The sequence below is a fragment of the Dendropsophus ebraccatus genome, chromosome 2, assembly GCF_027789765.1.
Source record: "Dendropsophus ebraccatus isolate aDenEbr1 chromosome 2, aDenEbr1.pat, whole genome shotgun sequence".
Lineage (NCBI taxonomy): Eukaryota > Metazoa > Chordata > Amphibia > Anura > Hylidae > Dendropsophus > Dendropsophus ebraccatus.
In genome coordinates, this window is record NC_091455.1 from 186,939,400 (window position 1) to 186,958,916 (window position 19,517).

The 19,517-nt window shown below is 45.0% G+C and overlaps 1 protein-coding gene across 1 annotated transcript in view; it reads right to left on the minus strand.

The window, feature by feature from the left end:
* Window positions 1-11,717, minus strand: part of LMBR1 (limb development membrane protein 1) — a 93,662-nt gene extending 81,945 nt beyond the window's left edge. The window contains exon 1 of the mRNA XM_069958891.1: window positions 11,429-11,717. Coding sequence (XP_069814992.1) covers window positions 11,429-11,491 — 63 coding nt within the window. The 5' untranslated portion in view covers window positions 11,492-11,717. The remainder of the gene's footprint in view (window positions 1-11,428) is intronic.
* Window positions 11,718-19,517: the final 7,800 nt, after the last annotated feature.

Here is a 19,517-nt window from a genome sequence, read left to right on the forward strand (position 1 = left end):
CAGTGCATTAGAGGGGACAGTGGTTCAGTACATTAGAGAGGACAGTGGTACAGAACATTACAGGGACAGTGGTACAGTACATTAGAGGGAACAGTGGTACAGTACATTAGAGAGGACAGTGGTACAGTACATTAGAGGGAACAGTGGTACAGTACATAGAGGACAGTGGTATAGTACATTAGAGAGGACAGTGGTACAGTGCATTAGAGGGAACAGTGGTACAGTACATTAGAGAGGACAGTGGTACAGTACATTAGAGAGGACAGTGGTACAGTACATTAGAGAGGACAGTGGTACAGTGCATTAGAGGGAACAGTGGTACAGTGCATTAGAGGGAACAGTGGTACAGTACATTAGAGGACAGTGGTACAGTGCATTAGAGGGAACAGTGGTACAGTACATAGAGGACAGTGGTATAGTGCATTAGAGGCGACAGTGGTACAGTACATTAGCGGGGACAGTGGTACAGTACATTAGAGGACAGTGGTACAGTACATTAGAGAGGACAGTGGTACAGTACATTAGAGAGGACAGTGGTACAGTACATTAGAGAGGACAGTAGTACAGTACATTAGAGGCGACAGTAGTATAGTGCATTAGAGAGGACAGTGGTACAGTACATTAGAGGCGACAGTAGTACAATACATTAGGGGGGTCAGTGGTACAGTACATTAGAGGATAGTTGGGGGGCAGTGGTACAGTACATTAGAGGTGACAGTGGTACAGTACATTAGGGGGGTCAGTGGTACAGTACATTAGAGAGGACAGCGGTACAGTACATTAGAGGTGACAGTGGTACAGTACATTAGGGGGGTCAGTGGTACAGTACATTAGAGAGGACAGCGGTACAGTACATTAGAGGACAGTGTTGTGGGGGGCAGTGGTACTATTTATTATAGACAGTTCATAAGAGGCACAGTTTATCTAGGGGACAGTAGTACAGTTCATTAGGACAAATGGGTGCTATTCACTTAGCACAAGGAGAGGGTGGGGCTAACTGCAGATGGGGACACAAAGGGGGGCATCTGTACATTACAGATACAGGCATGAAGAAGGGACCTAACTTTAAAAAGAGGCACAAAAAAGGGAAGTGACTACAGATTGGTCTTTAAAGAAGTTCCTGTTACTGTTTAGGGGCACTATGATGGAGAGTTTGTATAAAAGTGGGTAAAGGTGCTGTAAAAGTAAGGTGCTGAAGATGTTTGTCTGGCAGATACTGCTGAGATGATTTGTGGTTGGAAGAATTATTCATGATCGAAAAGAAAAGGAAACCTGACCGACTCAGAAAACGTCATCTGTGAGTCACTGGATGTGTTTGCACTGTACTTATATGGTATACAGAGCTTGTGTACAGCTGGTATCTACCACTATTTGGTCACCGTATGGGGTAATATTGGCCCCTGTGTGGTGGAGTGTAGTACCAGTATAGTAGTAATGCTCGTGGTGTGACGGTATTAAGTAACCTTTTATAATGTAGTTACTATGTGATTGTAGTATGTGGTCATGGTATGGCGGTATTATTTGCCCCTTGTATACTGATATTATTGGTTATATAAGTATACAGGATTTGGTCAGTAATAGTATGATGTCCATGTCCATACAAGGTATAATCCAAGCCAGAGCAGATTAAACTCTGGCCTTACATAAAAATCCTAGGGCGGCAGAGGTTGGAGGAACATAAAAAAGAATCTATACTTACCCTGTGCCCCTGCAGTACAGGTTCACCACCTCTCTCACAGCTACTGTTATCCTGCTCCTCCCATTCCTGCATTGTCAAGTCCGTCAGGAAGTACCCGCTCGCCCCAGTGCGTGACGTTGCAGGACCAGGAGCTGCAGGAACCGGTCTGTGAGCAGTGACGCTGCACTGCGGAGGCATTGGGACAAGTATGGATTCTTTATTATGTTCCCCTCACCCCCGGCCGGCTTGGGATGTTTAGGTTCGGCCCTGGCGAATATCCGCTACTCATGGGCCACTGCTGTGTACTTGCCCCCCAGGCTAAAGTTTGCCAGCCAGCCCCTGGGTTCTGTACACCACATACATTACAGTGCAGTTACATCAGGTGACTCACAGGGGACGTCTTCTCTGACTGGAGTTCTTCCCTTTTCATTTTCTTCTCCATCTGCCCTGAGCCATTAGAACTTCTCCGAGCCACGAATCCACAGAATCTGCCAGACAGACATATTAGGCTCCTCACCCTGGCACCATCCTCATCTCTATACTAACTGCACATCTGTATTGGCCCCTTTAAACCCTCATTTAGTATGTAGGCTGACTCTATGTGACCCCCTTCCCCCCCCTTATAGATGGCCCCTTCTCTCTCCCCTCCCCTTACAGATGATCCCCTCTCTCTTCTCCCCCCTCCCTTATAGATGGCCCCCTCTCTCTTCTCCCCCCTTCCTTATAAATGGCCCCCTCTCTCTTCTCCCCCTGTCACTTATAGATGGCCCCCTCTCTCTTCTCCCCCTGTCCCTTATAAATGGTCCCCTCTCTCTTCTCCCCCCTTCCTTATAGATGGCCCTCTCTCTCCTCTCCCCGTCACTTATAGATGGCCCCCTCTCTCTTCTCCCCCTGTCCCTTATAGATGGCCCCCTCTCTCTTCTCCCCCTGTCCCTTATAGATGGCCCCCTCTCTCTTCTCCCCCTGTCACTTATAGATGGCCCCGATCACCGCAGCCCTGCCCGCTCCTGTCACCTCTTATCACCGGAGCTGCACGGCCCGCTCCGGTCACTGCAGCCCGCTCCTGTCACCTGTCACCGGAGCCCGCACGGCCCGCTCCGGTTACTTGTCACTGGAGCCCACACGGCCCGCTCCAATCACCTTGTCACTGGAGCCCGCACCGGTCACTGCAGCCCGCTAATGCTGGCTCCTGTCACCGGAGCCCGCACGGTAGGGCTGGGCGGTATACCGTGAAAATACCGATACCGTCTCTGGCGTCGGTTAACCGACCTCAACATTGCCAGGACGGTATGTGCGGTATTTTCACGCTTTCCCCGCCTGAGCCGTGAGCAGTGAATTAGTGTGCTCTCCGTGCAGGGAGGCCGACATGACAGAGCGCCCCCCTCCGCACCCAGCACGACAGAGCGCGACCCCCCACCCCGTGTGCCGTCTGTGCAGAGATGCCCATACTTCAGAGCCCGGCATGACAGCGCGCCTCCCCCCCATCTCCGTGCGCGGCATGACAGAGCGCACCCCCCTCCTGCCCGACAGAGCACGTCATGCTTCCCCACGCGGCCTGTCCCGTCAGAGCGCGCTATGCCCTTCTCCATGCACCCGTCCCGGCCTGTCCAATCAGAGCCCCTCCCCACCCAGCACCTGTCCTATCAGAGCGCGGAGGGCGCGGAGAGCGGGAGTAGCCCAAGGGAGGGAACCTGTAGAAGATGGTACTGCGATCTAGAGCTGTCACTACCCCGCAGGAAGGAAGCAGCTGCCAGCCCCTGCAGATCCTCTTCTCCTTGTATGTGCCCAGTGCCCAGGTGCTGGAGCTGCTGTTTGCCCTCAGCCTGTCCCTGGTGTCTGCAGGAGCTGTAAGTGCCCAAATACTGTGCTGTGCCCCTATACTGTGCATATACTGCGCTGTGCCCCTATACTGTGCCCAAATACTGTGCTGTGCCCCTATACTGTGCATATACTGTGCTGTGCCCCTATACTGTGCATATACTGTGCTGTGCCCCTATACTGTGCATATACTGCGCTGTGCCCCTATACTGTGCATATACTGCGCTGTGCCCCTATACTGTGCATATACTGTGCTGTGCCCCTATACTGTGCATATACTGCGCTGTGCCCCTATACTGTGCATATACTGCGCTGTGCCCCTATACTGTGCATATACTGCGCTGTGCCCCTATACTGTGCATATACTGTGCGCCGTGCCCCTATACTGTGCATATACTGTGCGCCGTGCCCCTATACTGTGCCCAAATACTGTGCTGTGCCCCTATACTGTGCCCAAATACTTTGCTGTGCCCCTATACTGTGCCCAAATACTTTGCTGTGCCCCTATACTGTGCATATACTGTGCGCCGTGCCCCTATACTGTGCCCAAATACTGTGCTGTGCCCCTATACTGTGCCCAAATACTTTGCTGTGCCCCTATACTGTGCATATACTGTGCGCCGTGCCCCTATACTGTGCCCAAATACTGTGCTGTGCCCCTATACTGTGCATATACTGTGCCCCTATACTGTGCATATACTGCGCTGTGCCCCTATACTGTGCGCCGTGCCCCTATACTGTGCATATACTGTGCGCCGTGCCCCTATACTGTGCCCAAATACTGTGCTGTGCCCCTATACTGTGCCCAAATACTTTGCTGTGCCCCTATACTGTGCATATACTGTGCGCTGTGCCCCAATACTGTGCATATACTGTGCGCCGTGCCCCTATACTGTGCCCCTATACTGTGCCCAAATACTTTGCTGTGCCCCTATACTGTGCATATACTGTGCGCCGTGCCCCTATACTGTGCCCAAATACTGTGCTGTGCCCCTATACTGTGCATATACTGTGCCCCTATACTGTGCATATACTGCGCTGTGCCCCTATACTGTGCATATACTGCGCTGTGCCCCTATACTGTGCATATACTGCGCTGTGCCCCTATACTGTGCATATACTGCGCTGTGCCCCTATACTGTGCTCAAATACTGTGCTGTGCCCCTATACTGTGCATATACTGTGCGCCGTGCCCCTATACTGTGCATATACTGTGCGCCGTGCCCCAATACTGTGCATATACTGTGCCCAAATACTGTGCTGTGCCCCTATACTGTGCCCAAATACTGTGCTGTGCCACTATACTGTGCATATACTGTGCGCCGTGCCCCTATACTGTGCATATACTGTGCGCCGTGCCCCTATACTGTGCGCCGTGCCCCTATACTGTGCATATACTGTGCGCCGTGCCCCTATACTGTGCATATACTGTGCGCCGTGCCCCTATACTGTGCATATACTGTGTGCCGTGCCCCTATACTGTCCATATACTGTGCGCCGTGCCCCTATACTGTGCATACAGTATACTGTGCGCCGTGCCCCTATACTGTGCATATACTGTGCGCCGTGCCCCTATACTGTGCATATACTGTGCGCCGTGCCCCTATACTGTGCCTATACTGTGCGCCGTGCCCCTATACTGTGCGCCGTGCCCCTATACTGTGCGCCGTGCCCCTATACTGTGCGCCGTGCCCCTATACTGTGCGCCGTGCCCCTATACTGTGCGCCGTGCCCCTATACTGTGCATATACTGTGTGCCGTGCCCCTATACTGTGCATATACTGTGCGCCGTGCCCCTATACTGTGCATATACTGTGCGCCGTGCCCCTATACTGTGCATATACTGTGCGTCGTGCCCCTATACTGTGCCTATACTGTGCGCCGTGCCCCTATACTGTGCCTATACTGTGCGCCGTGCCCCTATACTGTGCCTATACTGTGCGCCGTGCCCCTATACTGTGCACCGTGCCCCTATACTGTGCGCTGCCCCTATACTGTGCGCCGTGCCCCAATACGGTGCATATACTGTGTGCCGTGCCCCTATACTGTGCATATACTGTGCGCCGTGCCCCTATACTGTGCATACAGTATACTGTGCGCCGTGCCACCTATAGTGTGCAGACAGTATACTGTGCGCCGTGCCCCTATACTGTGCATATACTGTGCGCCGTGCCCCTATACTGTGCCTATACTGTGCGCCGTGCCCCTATACTGTAATAACTAGTATGCCCTAAATGGCTCTGCCTTGTGTTGCTGCTAAGTGAGTTATTTTTTTCACTTTTGTGAATCAAAATATTGCCACTTTGGCATGGCAAGTAGGTGCGGCTTGCAAAAGGGGTGTGGCTTACAAAAGGGGCGTGTCAGAATTATCGTTCAATTATCGTTACCGCGGCTACGTGTGCGATAAACCGCGATATTGATTTTGGCCAATATCGCCCAGCCCTACCGCACGGCCTGCTCCAGTCACTGCAGCCCGCTCCTGATGTGCTTCTCTAATCTAATCAACGTGAAGCAGCATGGGGCCGCTGTGGCCGGCTGTGGTGCACATACAACGTGCGTTCCATGGCCGGCCGCAGCGGCCTCACGCTCATGCTCCAAATTGATTGGATGAGCACAATAGGAGCGGGCTGCAGTAACCGGAGCGGGCCGGAACGAGAGAGAAGGGCCGCGGCGGTGATTTTTTTTTTTAAATAATATTTTTTTTATTATGCAGCCCGGGCGGCCCACGGACTGGTAATCTGGCCAGCCCAGCAGGCATTTGCCCGGCTCGTCAGATTACCAGTCCGGGCCTGCCTATTGCACACTTTTGTGTCGTCAGCAAACAGACAAACTTTACCTACCAACCCTTCTCCTATGTCACTTACAGACATATTAAAAAGAACAGGACCCAGAACAGACCCTTGTGGCACACCACTTGTAACCAGTCTCTGCTCGATATATACACCATTAACAACAACCCTCTGATATCTATCCTTCAGCCAGCCACAAATCCACTGAACTATCCAGGGATAGTTCACCTTCATCCAGCACTTTTGTGACATAATCAAAGAAATCAATAAGATTAGTCTGACCATGCTGGTTTGGATCCATCAAACTGTTGATTCTAATCTTCTTTTTCCATCACTTTTACTACTACAGATGTTAAGCTTACGGTCTAGATAAGATTAGGTGGATAGGCGCTAGTAAATATACAGTGTGTTTCATATGACTGCTTCCATCTATGTCCCACATAGGCAAAATCTAGTCTGAACTTATGACAACCACTTTCATAGGAGTTGGAGCAACCAACTCTGAACAAGTATTCAGACAACAGTAGGGCCGCATTCCCCCGTCCCGTAAATTACGGACCCCTATGGAAAATGAAGCTGTGGACCAGCATCAGGAACTCTATGCATCTATGTATCATTTGGATGTCAGGAGTTCCGTACCTGTTCAAATCTTCCCGATCTATACAAACATAGCCGCGCAGTACAGTAGCGGGAAGATCTGAACAGGTTCAGAACTTCCAGCATCAAAATGATACATAGATGCCGGGTGTTCCTGATGCCGGTCCACAGCTTCACCGTCAGTAATTTACTGGATGTGGGAATGCAGCCTGACTGTATATAAAGTATATGGCTATCTTTATCCCCTTAATAAATATATTCCATCATATCACTTGTGTCCTGTATTTCTGAGTTATAGCATGCACTATATTCCAGAACTGTATTCATAATTTTGAAGACTTTACAGCAGCGACACAACCAGCAGCCCGACAACTATTGAGAAACTAATTTCCACCCTGCCTGGACCCTTCTTTGGCTGTCCAGACATGATGGGAATTACAGTTCTGCTACAGCTGGAGGGCTGCAGGTTGTGCACCACCAGACGCATTCCCCATCTGAGCTTGTGGTCTCTTATCCTATCCACCGGGACCCCAACCAATGACAAGAACTTGGACGCAACTGCCCCACAATGAATAGAGCGCTTATGGCGCATTCATTCTCTACGGGGCGGCTAAGCTCAGCTGGAAATACCCCTTTTAGGAATGTTGTGAGAAACTGGAAAACATCAGGTAGAAAGGGGATTGCGAGAAAATAATAAACAAGTGAACTCACCTGTCCCCACGCCTCCATTGTGCCGCTCCCAGGTCTCCTTCACCAACACCGGATGTCAGCTTAAGCTAGAAACCAGGTACATCACATACCTGGCTCTTCCACCTGCAACGCCATAGCGCGGCTAAGCGACTGCCCGCTCAGCCAGTCAGTGAATGTGTCCCACCCCAGTCACTGATTGGCTAAGCGGGCCATCGATCAGCCGGTATGTGACGTTGCGGCTAAAAGAGCTGAAAGACACCAGCGGCTGTGAACAGGACCCGGGAGTGGCGCTATAAGGCACGAGGACAGGTGAGTTTACTTGTTTATTATTTTACCACATCTGTCTGTCTAAGGGCCAGTTCACAGTTCAGTAAGAACATGTTCATTCCTTGAGCGGAGAGCGGCGGCAGCGGACAGGCGCGCGCTCTCCCATTTGCTCAAAGCAGCACACTGAGCACGGCGGAGCTTTCCACCGCGGAATTACACCATGTTTACTCAGTGTGAACAGGCCCACTGATAAGGCTAGGTTAACATGAAGTTTTTGTTACCGTTTTCCATTGCCTTACTTTAAAAAAAAAAAAAAAAAAAAGTATTAAAACTATTTTTTTTTTTTACCTACACAAAAATGTGGTTTTTCTGTACGTTAAAACTAAATGTACTGAAACAAAAACAGAAAAATGCTGTGTGAACCCAGCCTTAAAGTTTTGAGCCAAAACTAAGTGTGAAAAAAAACAGGAATAGGAAACATAAAAGAAAAAGTATACTCCTCCCTCAGGCAGGATAGACTTCTGTCTTTGGCTCAAAAGCTGTAATGACAGTTTTCCAAAGAGAATTGCAGCCTTAGGCTATGTTCACACAACTTCTTTTTTCGTATTTATACGGCCATTGTTGCAAGTTGCAACAACGGCCGTATAAATACGTTGGGCGGGTGTCTATGGGATCCCGACCGGCGCGTATACACATAGTATACGCTCCGGCTGGGATCCCTCGCAGGATCCCTCACGGTGCCACAAACAACTATTCAGTGAATTGCGGCCGTAGGGAACCCTGTCAGTGCATACTATGAAGCGAGCGGATCCGGCCGCTTGCTTCATTGTGTGCTATGGGGAGTTCTGATGCGCGCACACTAATGCGCCCGCATCAGAACTCTGCAGCAGGAAAGATCATCCGGCCGATACTGCAATACCAGCCGGTCTTTTACGCCATGTGAACATGGCCTTAGTGTGCCTTTACACAGAGAGATTTATCTGTGAAGCCAAAGCCAGGAACAGACTATAAACAGAGAACAGGTCATAAAGGAAAGAGTGAAATTTCTCCTCTTTTCCTATCCATTCCTGGCTTTGGCTTCAAAAATCTGTCAGATAAATCTCTCTGTGTAAAGGCACCCATAGAAATATGCTTTTGGGTGCCTTCACACTTACCAACTCGCAGCGTAAATTTTTTTTTTATCTAACAGTTTTCAGAGTGTAGTTAAAAAAAAAAAAAAAAAAACACACACACACAATTTACCTTGTCCTCCTCACTCCCATTGCTGCTGTTATCATTTGTCATTTCTAGAATATGAACAATCGTAAAAATGAACAAATGATGTGTAGATATGGGAAAGATTATGTGAACAATTAATGATTATTTTATGGTCAGCTCAGAAAATGTGATCAACAACTACTGTACGAACAAGTTTTCATTAGTAGTTTGATCGTTGCCCGCATACAAATGGAAAGATTATCGATTGAATTCGGACAATATAACAGTTTTTTCGCACAATAATCTTTCAGTGTAATGACAGCCAATCCTGCCATATGATGTATAAAGTGTATGGGGACCTTAAAGGGGTACTCAGGCCCAGGGGTATTTTTAAGCTATGGCTGGGGAGAGGGTGGTAATAGACGGATGGCGGTCACTTACCTCCCCAGTTCCAACGCTGGTGCCCGGATCGCGCTGGCCCGTACACCAGTTACACTCGGCTACGGCCGCTGAATGGTTGAGCTGCCGTGAGACATCACGTCTCATGCCGCGGCTCACACCAGAAAGCAGCCGCGGGACGGGTGTAGGGGGCGGCGTGATCCCGGCATCAGGGACCGCTGCGGGGGGGGGGTGGTTTGGGGGGCACAAAAAGGTAAGAACAGCCTTCTCTGCCAAGGCAGCAACATATTTAAAGTTTAAAATAAGAGGAATATTCCTTTAGGGTACAAAAACACACAGCAGATATGCAGCAGATTTGATACTGTATTCAGTTATTTAGATCTAATCTGCTGCGTATAGCAGCAGTAAATACGCAGCGTATAAGCCGAGTGTGTTTGTACCCTTAAATACTGTACCGCTCTCTGTGACCGTGGACCCGCACTACAAACATGTAGTGCCTGTAATGCTCGGACCCATTCATTGGTCAGCGGTGATCCAGTTTCACCACAGACCCATAACACCTACAGGCGTGTGAATGGGACCATAGAAACCAATGGGTGTGTACTCTGTCCGCAATTGCGGGCGTATGAATGTACCCCATCATGTTTCATCACTTGCACTCATTGTAAAGGTCCAAAGGTCCAGTGCTGAAAACTAACTTTTATTGTTCTTAAAAGGGGTTGTCCAGCAAAAATCTTTTTTTTTTTTTTTTCAAATCAACTGGTGTCAGAAAGTTATATAGATTTGTAATTTACTTCTATTAGAAAAATCTACACAGTCTTCCCATACTTAATAGCTGCTGTATGTCCTGCAGGAAATGTTGTTTTATTTTCAGTCTGACACAATGCTATCTGACATCTCTGGCCAAGACAAGAACTGTCCAGAGCAGGAGAGGTTTTCTATGGGGATTCACAGAAAACCGAGATAGAGTTCCTGTCTCGGACAGAGATGTCAGCAGAGAGCACTGTGTCAGACTGAAAATAAAACATTTCCTGCAGGACATCCAGCAGCTGATAAGTATGGGAACACTTGAGATTTTTTAATAGAAGTCAATTACAAATCTATATAACTTTCTGATATCAGTTGATTTGAAAGAAAAAGATTTTCAACTTTTCAACTTTGCTTGCAGTCATTCTATAGCAACCAAAAAGACACAGCTCTGATGAGTGTCCTGTAATAAGAAGAGCACCTATGTAATTGTCACATGACCAGGAACCATGAGGTTTCACTGCAAGGGTCAGGCTACATAAACTGAAACCCTGCAATAAGATGTGGAGAGCAAATCACCCAGCTTTATCAAGTGACCAATAGGGGAAATCAAGGCCCAGATCAATCCCAACCTGCCTGTTAACTGGATCCAGTCCTGGAAAACTTCTCCCCATTTCCCAGGACTAGATCCAGCTTTTTCCTGCACTCGGGGAGGAGCAGCGTGGAGTAGCAGTCAGTTGCATATCAGCGGACTATACCATGACTTTCCGCAGAATAGATCGGTGAGGGTCTGACCACTGAATACGGCAGGGGTAGGGAATCTTGGCTTTCCAGCTGTTGCAAAACTACAACTCCCATCATGCCTGGACAGCCGAAGCTAAAGCGGGCATGATGGGAGTTGTAGTTCTGCAACAGCTGGAGAGCCAAGGTTTCCCACCCCTGGAATGGAGGGTCCTGTGGGTATCCTCAACAATCTGCTGCTGCAGTCACTTGGGGACAAGGCACTTCCTGTCACATGACCAGTCATGATATTGTGGATAAGCTATCATCTTTGTATAGCCCCTTTAAGGCCATCACTTGGTGACAACTTTCATCACATTGGACATAGTACAGAAGCTGTCAGGGGACAATAATATGTGTAATATGCATCCTCTGAGCACCTGACCTCCTCCATATATATATACAGTGACATCTATGGTCTCAGTGTGTGACACAGACAACATGACAGGACACACGCTTCACTTACAATACATTCTCTAACTTGGCTGTAAAAGTTCTGCTCTCTGATGGTCACCTCGTCTTCTTCCATCCTTCATACTGCTGGAGCCCAGGACGGACCGCTGCTGCTGCTGAGCCTGACCACCATCACACCCCGCCCTCCCCCCGCACACAGGGAGGCAGAACAACAACAAAGACCCGGGCCTCCCCCGAGCTCAGGATGCCGTATCTACTACTCCTTGTCCTCAGCCCAAAACACTGGAGCACACGCTGCTCACAAGTAACGCGCGCTGTGATTGGTGCGCGGACAGGGCAGCGGAGGGTCGCCTTCTGTATCGCCTCCTGTGATTGGCGGAGCCGCTTGTTTAGGTTCCCGCCTCTTCTCTTCCTGTCAGTGGGTGCTGCAGTGTTATTAGCTGAGGCAGGTGGCTGACAGAGATAGGAGGCGGTCACGTGGTGCGGCCGGCCCGCCCTCATCTACATAGTGAAAGTTATCAGACATGTCTATCCCGCTCTATAGAGAGAGAATTATAGAACTGTATATATATATATATATATATATATATATATATATATATATATATATATATATATATACATTGTGCTACACAGCATTTATGATTTTTTTATGTATTTTTCTGTTGCATTTTGAACCCTTATCAAAATAAATTTTTGTGTTTTTTTTGTGTTTGTAATGGTTTTTGTTTTGTTTTTTTGTTGTTTTTTACTTCCCTTCTGTGAGTTATAACCTTTTTATTTTATTTTTTTCCATAAAGAGAAACATATGAAACCTTTTATTTTCAGGGGCAAGTTTTACAGCCTTCATGTATCGATAAAAAAAAAAAATAATATATATATATATATATATATATATGAGGCAATATAAGGAGGGAACAACATATTGCAATTTTGTGGGGGCAACGTACAGTTAAAAGAATATATGCATATATTGTGGGTCGGTACAATTATGGTGATGCCAAATTAAAGGGGTATTCCAGCAGTAAAAAAAAAAGAAATTATCAGCTGCTGTATGTCCTGCAGGAAGTGGTGTATTCTTTCCAGTCTGACACAGTGCTCTCTGCTGCCACCTCTGTCCATGACAGAATCTGTGTAGAGCAGGAGCAAATCCCTATAGGAAACCTCTTCTGCTCTCCAGTCCAGAAAGTATACAGCACTTCCTGCAGGACATACAGCAGCTTATAGGTACTGGAAGACTTAAGATTTTTTTTTTAATGGAAGTAAGAGTTTAAAACAAAAAATGACCAGTGAGTCAGTTCCTGTGGAGATTTTTGTGGCGTACAATATTAGTTAAGGTGGGAAAACAAAAAAACAGACAGGGAAAAACTAATAAAAAACTGAATTTTGATGATGGAAAGGTGTTAGTAAATAAGGGCCTATGTGCCTCTGTGTCTGCTATAGGTGGCCCTAACCCATTGAGTCTGTTTAAAGCGAATGTACCATCAGGTACATAATTTTTATTTATTTTTATTTTTTTTACATTAGCCGGTCTGCGCTGATGTGATCCCGATGGTGTGGTCCTTTTTTTCAAAATCCCACCTGGTTCCCATGGTCAGTAGAGTTTTCACCCAGCACTGGGCCCAGTGCTTAAGACAAAAATGGCGAAACCAGGTGGTGTTTTGAAAAAGCGGATCACTGCGCCGGTGTCAACCGGGTAATGTAAAATAAAAAAATTGATGCACCTAACCTGCTGGTATTGGAGCAAGCCTTAATGTGGGCATTTGCAGATGGAGCCCGGTCGTGTGTATTACTGGCACCATCGTAGGGTAGGAGGTTGTCGAGATATGGGCTTGAGGTTCGCTCATCTCTAGTTGCCGACAATGATGGAAGTGAACGACCACACATATAATCCTATGCTGCTGGTGAGGCATGAGCAGAACCTATCACAATATCACTGTGTGTCGGCCCAGCCTCTGCTAACACCTAACGCATTGTGGTTTTAGTCTATAACGGAAGACACAGCACTGTGCTGCATCTATTTAGTCTCCTTCTCCCAGTTCTGAGCTGCTGCTTTCTATTGAAAACACAAAAATCTACCTGTGAGCTTTTCTCTCTGTCTACCCCTCCTCCCCTTTCCTTGTGAGACAGCTGATGTAAACAAGTCCCTGACTGGATGTATCTCCAACATTGTAGCTTCTTTGTAATGCTGGGAGAGATAATCACAGTGAGTTCATAAGCATTTTGACCTCAGATTAACCCTCCCAGCATTACAAAGAAGCTACAATGTTGTAGACAAAGCCTGCCGGGGACTTGTTTAGGAAGGAGGGGGGGGGGAGAGATGGAGAGAAAAGCTCTCATTCAGATTTTTGTGTCTTTAACTGAAAGCAGCAGCTCAGAACTGGGGGAAGGAGGCTGAATAGATAATAACAAGTATGGAATGAATTGTTAGTCTAACCATGGGCAGCAACATATCAAAAGTTATGTTTGAGTGGAATACCCCTTTTAAGTCTTACAAAGGTGTAATGTATAAGATTGTACTGCCTTGGACTTCCAGTTCCAGTGCGCACAGGATGGCAGCACTGTGAAGGAGCTCCCACAGTAACTCGCTATAGACTCGGCTCCCAGCTGTTACCTGTTACCACGGTAAATACCAGAACACCTGACATACTCCTCTACCCGTTAGGGACATGGAGAAACAACAGCAGCGCGCTGGGAAGCAACACAGAGCCCCCTCTTCCTCTATACCTTTACTCTATACAAAATCCAAGATGGCTGTGTCTCCTCACACAGCAGCACAGCACATCACCACAGGAGACACAAATATAAATCATTCACCTGCTGCTTCTTCTGAAATGGTCACAAATGACCCCAACACTGAATCTTTTATTCCTGGACTGTCTATTTCCTGTAAATCACTAGCCATAGAAGTGGCCAAAATAATAATACCAGACATTACTGCTTCCTTGGAAGCCACTATAATGACCTCACTATCTGCTATACAGGGAGACATTTCTCATCATACCTCCCAAATACATGAATTAGAAGAGCGCCTAGGGTTAGTGGAGGATGAACTAGCCACGACTAAATCTAAGCTACAAACAACTATGAAACTTACAGCAACATTAAAGGAACAAGACAGATGATCTAGAAAATAGATCAAGACGGAGTAACCTTCGCATATTAGGTCTGCCTGAAAGTATACCACTGTCACAATTATCCATCATCTGTACCTCAGAATTACCACAGACCCTAGAGTTACAAGGCTCTTGTCAAGTAGAAAGGGCACATCGTATAGGCCCTCCAGCAAACACTTTAACCCCTTCCAAAAAGGCGACTACTAACAAACCGAGACAAGTGATAGTCAAATATCTTAATTATGCAGATAAAGCTGCTATTTTACAGTCGTTTAGGAAAATGAAAACTGAAGTTCTTATAAGAGGTCACAACATTCTGATGTTCAATGACTATTCTGCTACAGTAGTCCAAAAACAAAAAGCATTTGCACCAATATGTACGGCTCTAGTACAGCAGCAAATAAGATTTGCACTCCTCTTCCCTGCTATTCTAAAAGTCTTCAAATCAGACGGATCTACCAGTGTATACCAGACCCCTGAAGAAGCTTCGTCTCTCCTAGAGAATTTGAGAGACCCGACTTCTGCTACTCCTCCTGGGGATAAGAACAAGAGATGACGTCTTGATAGTCCTACATCTCCTTCAGCAGATATGGAGTGATGAACTATACTGACTAACATGTCTAACAAGAGTCATCATCTTACTTCAGATATTTATTTATATCTCCTATTCCTTTATATTCAATCATTTTCTCCCTTTACTTATGCTCCTCCTATTCTACTATGACTTCCTAAGGTTTCACCTTAAAGAAAGAGTTTTCCTTTACCAAATTAGTCATGGCATTTGTTTACTTGTACAAATCCTGCTTGAATAGGAAAATGTATAGGAAGAGATATTGCTATGTAGTATTATTGATATTAGCGAGTTACGTTTTCTCGCCATGTTTCTATTTGTTTTCTATTTCTTCTTTTTCTTGTATCTTTCTATTTTCTCACCAGGCTATATGCCCGCTCGGAGTCAGCAAATACTCCGTATGTTTCTGTGTGAAAAAAGTGAAGTCTTATACCAACTTTCTTTCGCTTATTTAGTTGTAAGATTTAGATATATTGCAATATTATTGCTATACTGCTCTCTGTATATATTATGTAAGGTTTTTTTCAGTTTTTATGCTCTCAGGTGTAATTGTAACATGAATCTCTCATCTATATTTTTCTTATCCCTACTACTGCTGTGTGCTCTTGGGGTGCCTGCCTCTTATCACTTCATCCGCTCCTGGCTTTTATGAAAATCGTTTCTTGGAATGTAAAAGGTTTGCGCTCTCCTTCCAAAAGAGCGCTCATCCTTAAACACCTTAGAAGACTGGGAAAGGATGTAGCGTTATTACAGGAATCTCATTTGTCTGAATCAGATTATGTTAGAATGAAAAGGTTTTGGGTAGGTGAAGTCTTTGGATCTCCTGCTCAAAATAGGAAGCGTGGTGTGGTAACTCTTATTCATAGAAATTTTGTCCACTCTATTGTTTCTCAAACCTCAGACTCAGAAGGGAGATTTCACCACATGGTTTTGGATACTCCATCTGGACATATAAGCTTATATAATGTTTATGGCCCTAATAACAGACGAGCTCCATTTTTCCAACACTTAGAATCGTCCCTTCTTCAAGATGGTGAATCCAAAATAATAGTAGGAGGTGACCTCAATACAGTTTTACACCCGCATGAAGATAGGAAACGTTCCACTCCTCTGACAAGGAATTCTCCTCCTCCTGAATTATTTTTAACAAATTTGTTATCTAGTGCTCATCTAGTGGATTCCTGGCGTCATCTTCATCCTGAAGAAAGAGAATTTTCTGTTTTCTCACATTCTCAGATGGCTTGGTCCAGACTTGACTGTATGTTAGTCTCACAGGGAGCCTTGAGCCTACTAGATGACTCTGTCATAAATGATATGGTTATATCTGACCATTCTCCGATTACTTTAACCCAAGTGATTCTTACCATAAAGGAACAGACATTATTTGGAGATTCCCAGCAGTTTTAGCTTCAGATGAAGTCTTCAAAAATCTTCTTAAAATATGGTGGTCACAGTTTTGCGACACTAATTCGCAACATACCACAACTCCTATTCTGTTCTGGGAAACTGCCAAAGCTGTACTAAGGGGCAATATAATCTCTTATCTCTCTGCACGTAAAAAAGAAGCGACCACCTCTTACAATACTCTTACTACTAAACTTCGTAATGCATACACTACCTTCTTATCTTTACCTTCTGAACAAAATAAATCCCTTTGGTGTATAGCAAAAAAGGAATTTGAATTAGCTCAAGAAAAACTTAATAATTTATATAAAGATCACTATTTTTCTCGTCTTTATAAATATGGTAATAAAACAGGAAAATTATTAGCTAACTTAGCAAAGAGAAAACGCCCTATTTCCCATAACAAAAATATGAAAGATCATACAGGTTTATTACATTCTGATCCAAAAACTATTTATAATATTCTTCAAAAATTTTACCGATCCCTTTACTCTTCTGATCTTATAGATCCTTCAGCGGGTCAACAGTTTCTCCAGTCTCTGAATCTTCCCAAATTGGATGAATCTTCTCTGGCATCATTAAATGCCCCCATCTCTCCTGAGGATATCTCTAAAACAATATCTTCCCTTCATAATAATAAAACACCAGGGCCAGATGGATTTAGTGGAGAATTTTATAAAGTTCTAAATACTGATCTGGTTCCAACTCTCCAAAAAGTATATCAACATATAATAGATAATAAATGCATGTTACCTTCAGGGGAAATGGCCTATATTAGATTACTCCATAAACAAGGGAAAGACCCATACCTTCCATCCTCATATCGGCCTATTTCTCTTATAAATCAAGATTTAAAAATTCTTACGAAAATTATGGCTGACCGGCTTGCTTTATTTCTCCCTAAGTTGATTAGTAGCCACCAAGTTGGCTTTATAAAGGGCCGCTCAGCGATAACTCATATTAGGACAGTTCTAACCGTACAGGAAGTAGTACGACGAAGGGAAAATCCAAACCATTCACCAGGACTGCTTGCCTTAGACGCCGAAAAGGCATTTGATAATCTTAACTGGGAATGGATGGATATGACCCTCTCTCGTTATGGCATTACAGGACCTTTTAAAGATCTTATCTCTACCATATACAATAACCCAATAGCTCGCATTCATACACCTGGATTCTTGTCTGACATTTTCCCAATCCTTAAAGGAACCAGACAAGGTTGCCCAATGTCCCCCCTTCTTTTTGATTTAGCATTAGAGCCCTTAATTAGATTTCTTCTCCTCACACCTGAATTTAAAGGCATTCAAGTAGGCAATGAAGAAGTACGTATAGCTTGCTTCGCTGATGACACCTTATTATTCCTAGAAAATCCCACATCACACATCCCTGGTGTTTTAAAAATCTTGAAAAACTTTGGCTCATTTTCTGGTTTTAAAATTAATATTACTAAAAGCCAATTGTTACCCTTAATACCACACTTGGCTCCCCATATTTACCCGAAAGGTATAGGTATAGCAAAACAACACCTTTTATATTTAGGAATTAAAATTGGACGTACCCCTTCTCTCTACTCATTAAATTATATCCCAATCTTCCAAAAAATAGAACAAGAACTTGATAGGTGGAAAAATTTACCCCTTCAATCTTAGGCCGTATTCATCTTATTAAGATGATGTCATTTGCTAAATTATTGTATCCCTTACAAATGATCCCCTTACTACTAAAACATAAGGATATTTCTCGACTCAGATCAGCCTTTACCAAATTTATTTGGAGGTCAAAACGACCAAGAATAGCATAGGATACTCTCAGCCTCCCCAAACATAAAGGTGGTGCTCAATTACCTAATATCAGATTCTATAATTTGGCCTCCATCTTCAGACACATCAGAGACTGGATTAAAGGTACTTCTTTCTTTTCTAATTATTCCTTGGAGTCTGCTCTTTCTTCTCCTTGGCCTTTGGCTTCGCTTCTTCACTTCTCTATTTCAGAACTACCCTCACATTTAAAACACAATGTTATTATCGCTGATACCATTGCCACATGGAAAGCTTTAAGAAAATTGTATAAACTCCCATTTAGTCTTTCTAAGTTTTTCCCATTATGGGACAATCCCCTCTTTCTACATGGTAACATCAGTCCTGACTATATGGTATGGAAACAAAAACAAATCACTGACTTAAGTAACTTACTGGACTCAGATAAGGGAGAGTTGTTATCTTGGGAAAAAATTTAGAGACATGTATGATATCCCTCCCCATCACCAGCTTTTATTTGAACAACTGTGTTCTTTTGCTTTTAATAGAGTTAAATTTTGTGCGACGGCAGAAAAAACTAATGATTTTGATTTTCTATGCTCCAATTCTTCTCCCACCTTATCTCTTTCACAAATATACCGTAGGATATGTGTTGATTCCTTACACAAATCTCCTCCCCCTTTTCTCCGGAAATGGGCTGCAGAAATACAGATAATTTGGAACAAAAATTGCTAAATAGCATCCGATATGTTACTGCAGCCGCTCCCAGTGTGAAATTGAGGGAAATCCACTTCCGGCTACTCCATAAGGCAATTTACGCTTTTAACTTTTCTTACTCCACCATGCCAGATGATTTCTTGACATATTGTCCAAAATGTAAAGAATCTAGCGCAGATTTATTACACTGTGTTTGGTCTTGTTCTCAAATTCAGACATACTAGCAATTAGTACAAACCTTTATTCAGAATACATGGAATTAATTCATACCTCTAACTCTACTCAGTTATGTTTTTCATGTTGTGGTGGCCGGGGATGGAGATCCCTCTGAAAAACCTATAGCCTCAAAATGTATTCATCTTACTCTGTTATTAGCCTTAAAAGGCTTACTAAACCACTGGATCTCTGACACACTTCTCACTATTTCTGAGCTAACAACCTCGCTTAAAGAAACTCTTCATTGGGAAATGCTGGATGCAATCCGCAACAAAGATGTTTCCACAAAAAATTTCATTAAAAAATGGAAATTTTTTCTCATAAAGGTTATGTCGCAGGAGGAGAGGGAAGCTGTTATGA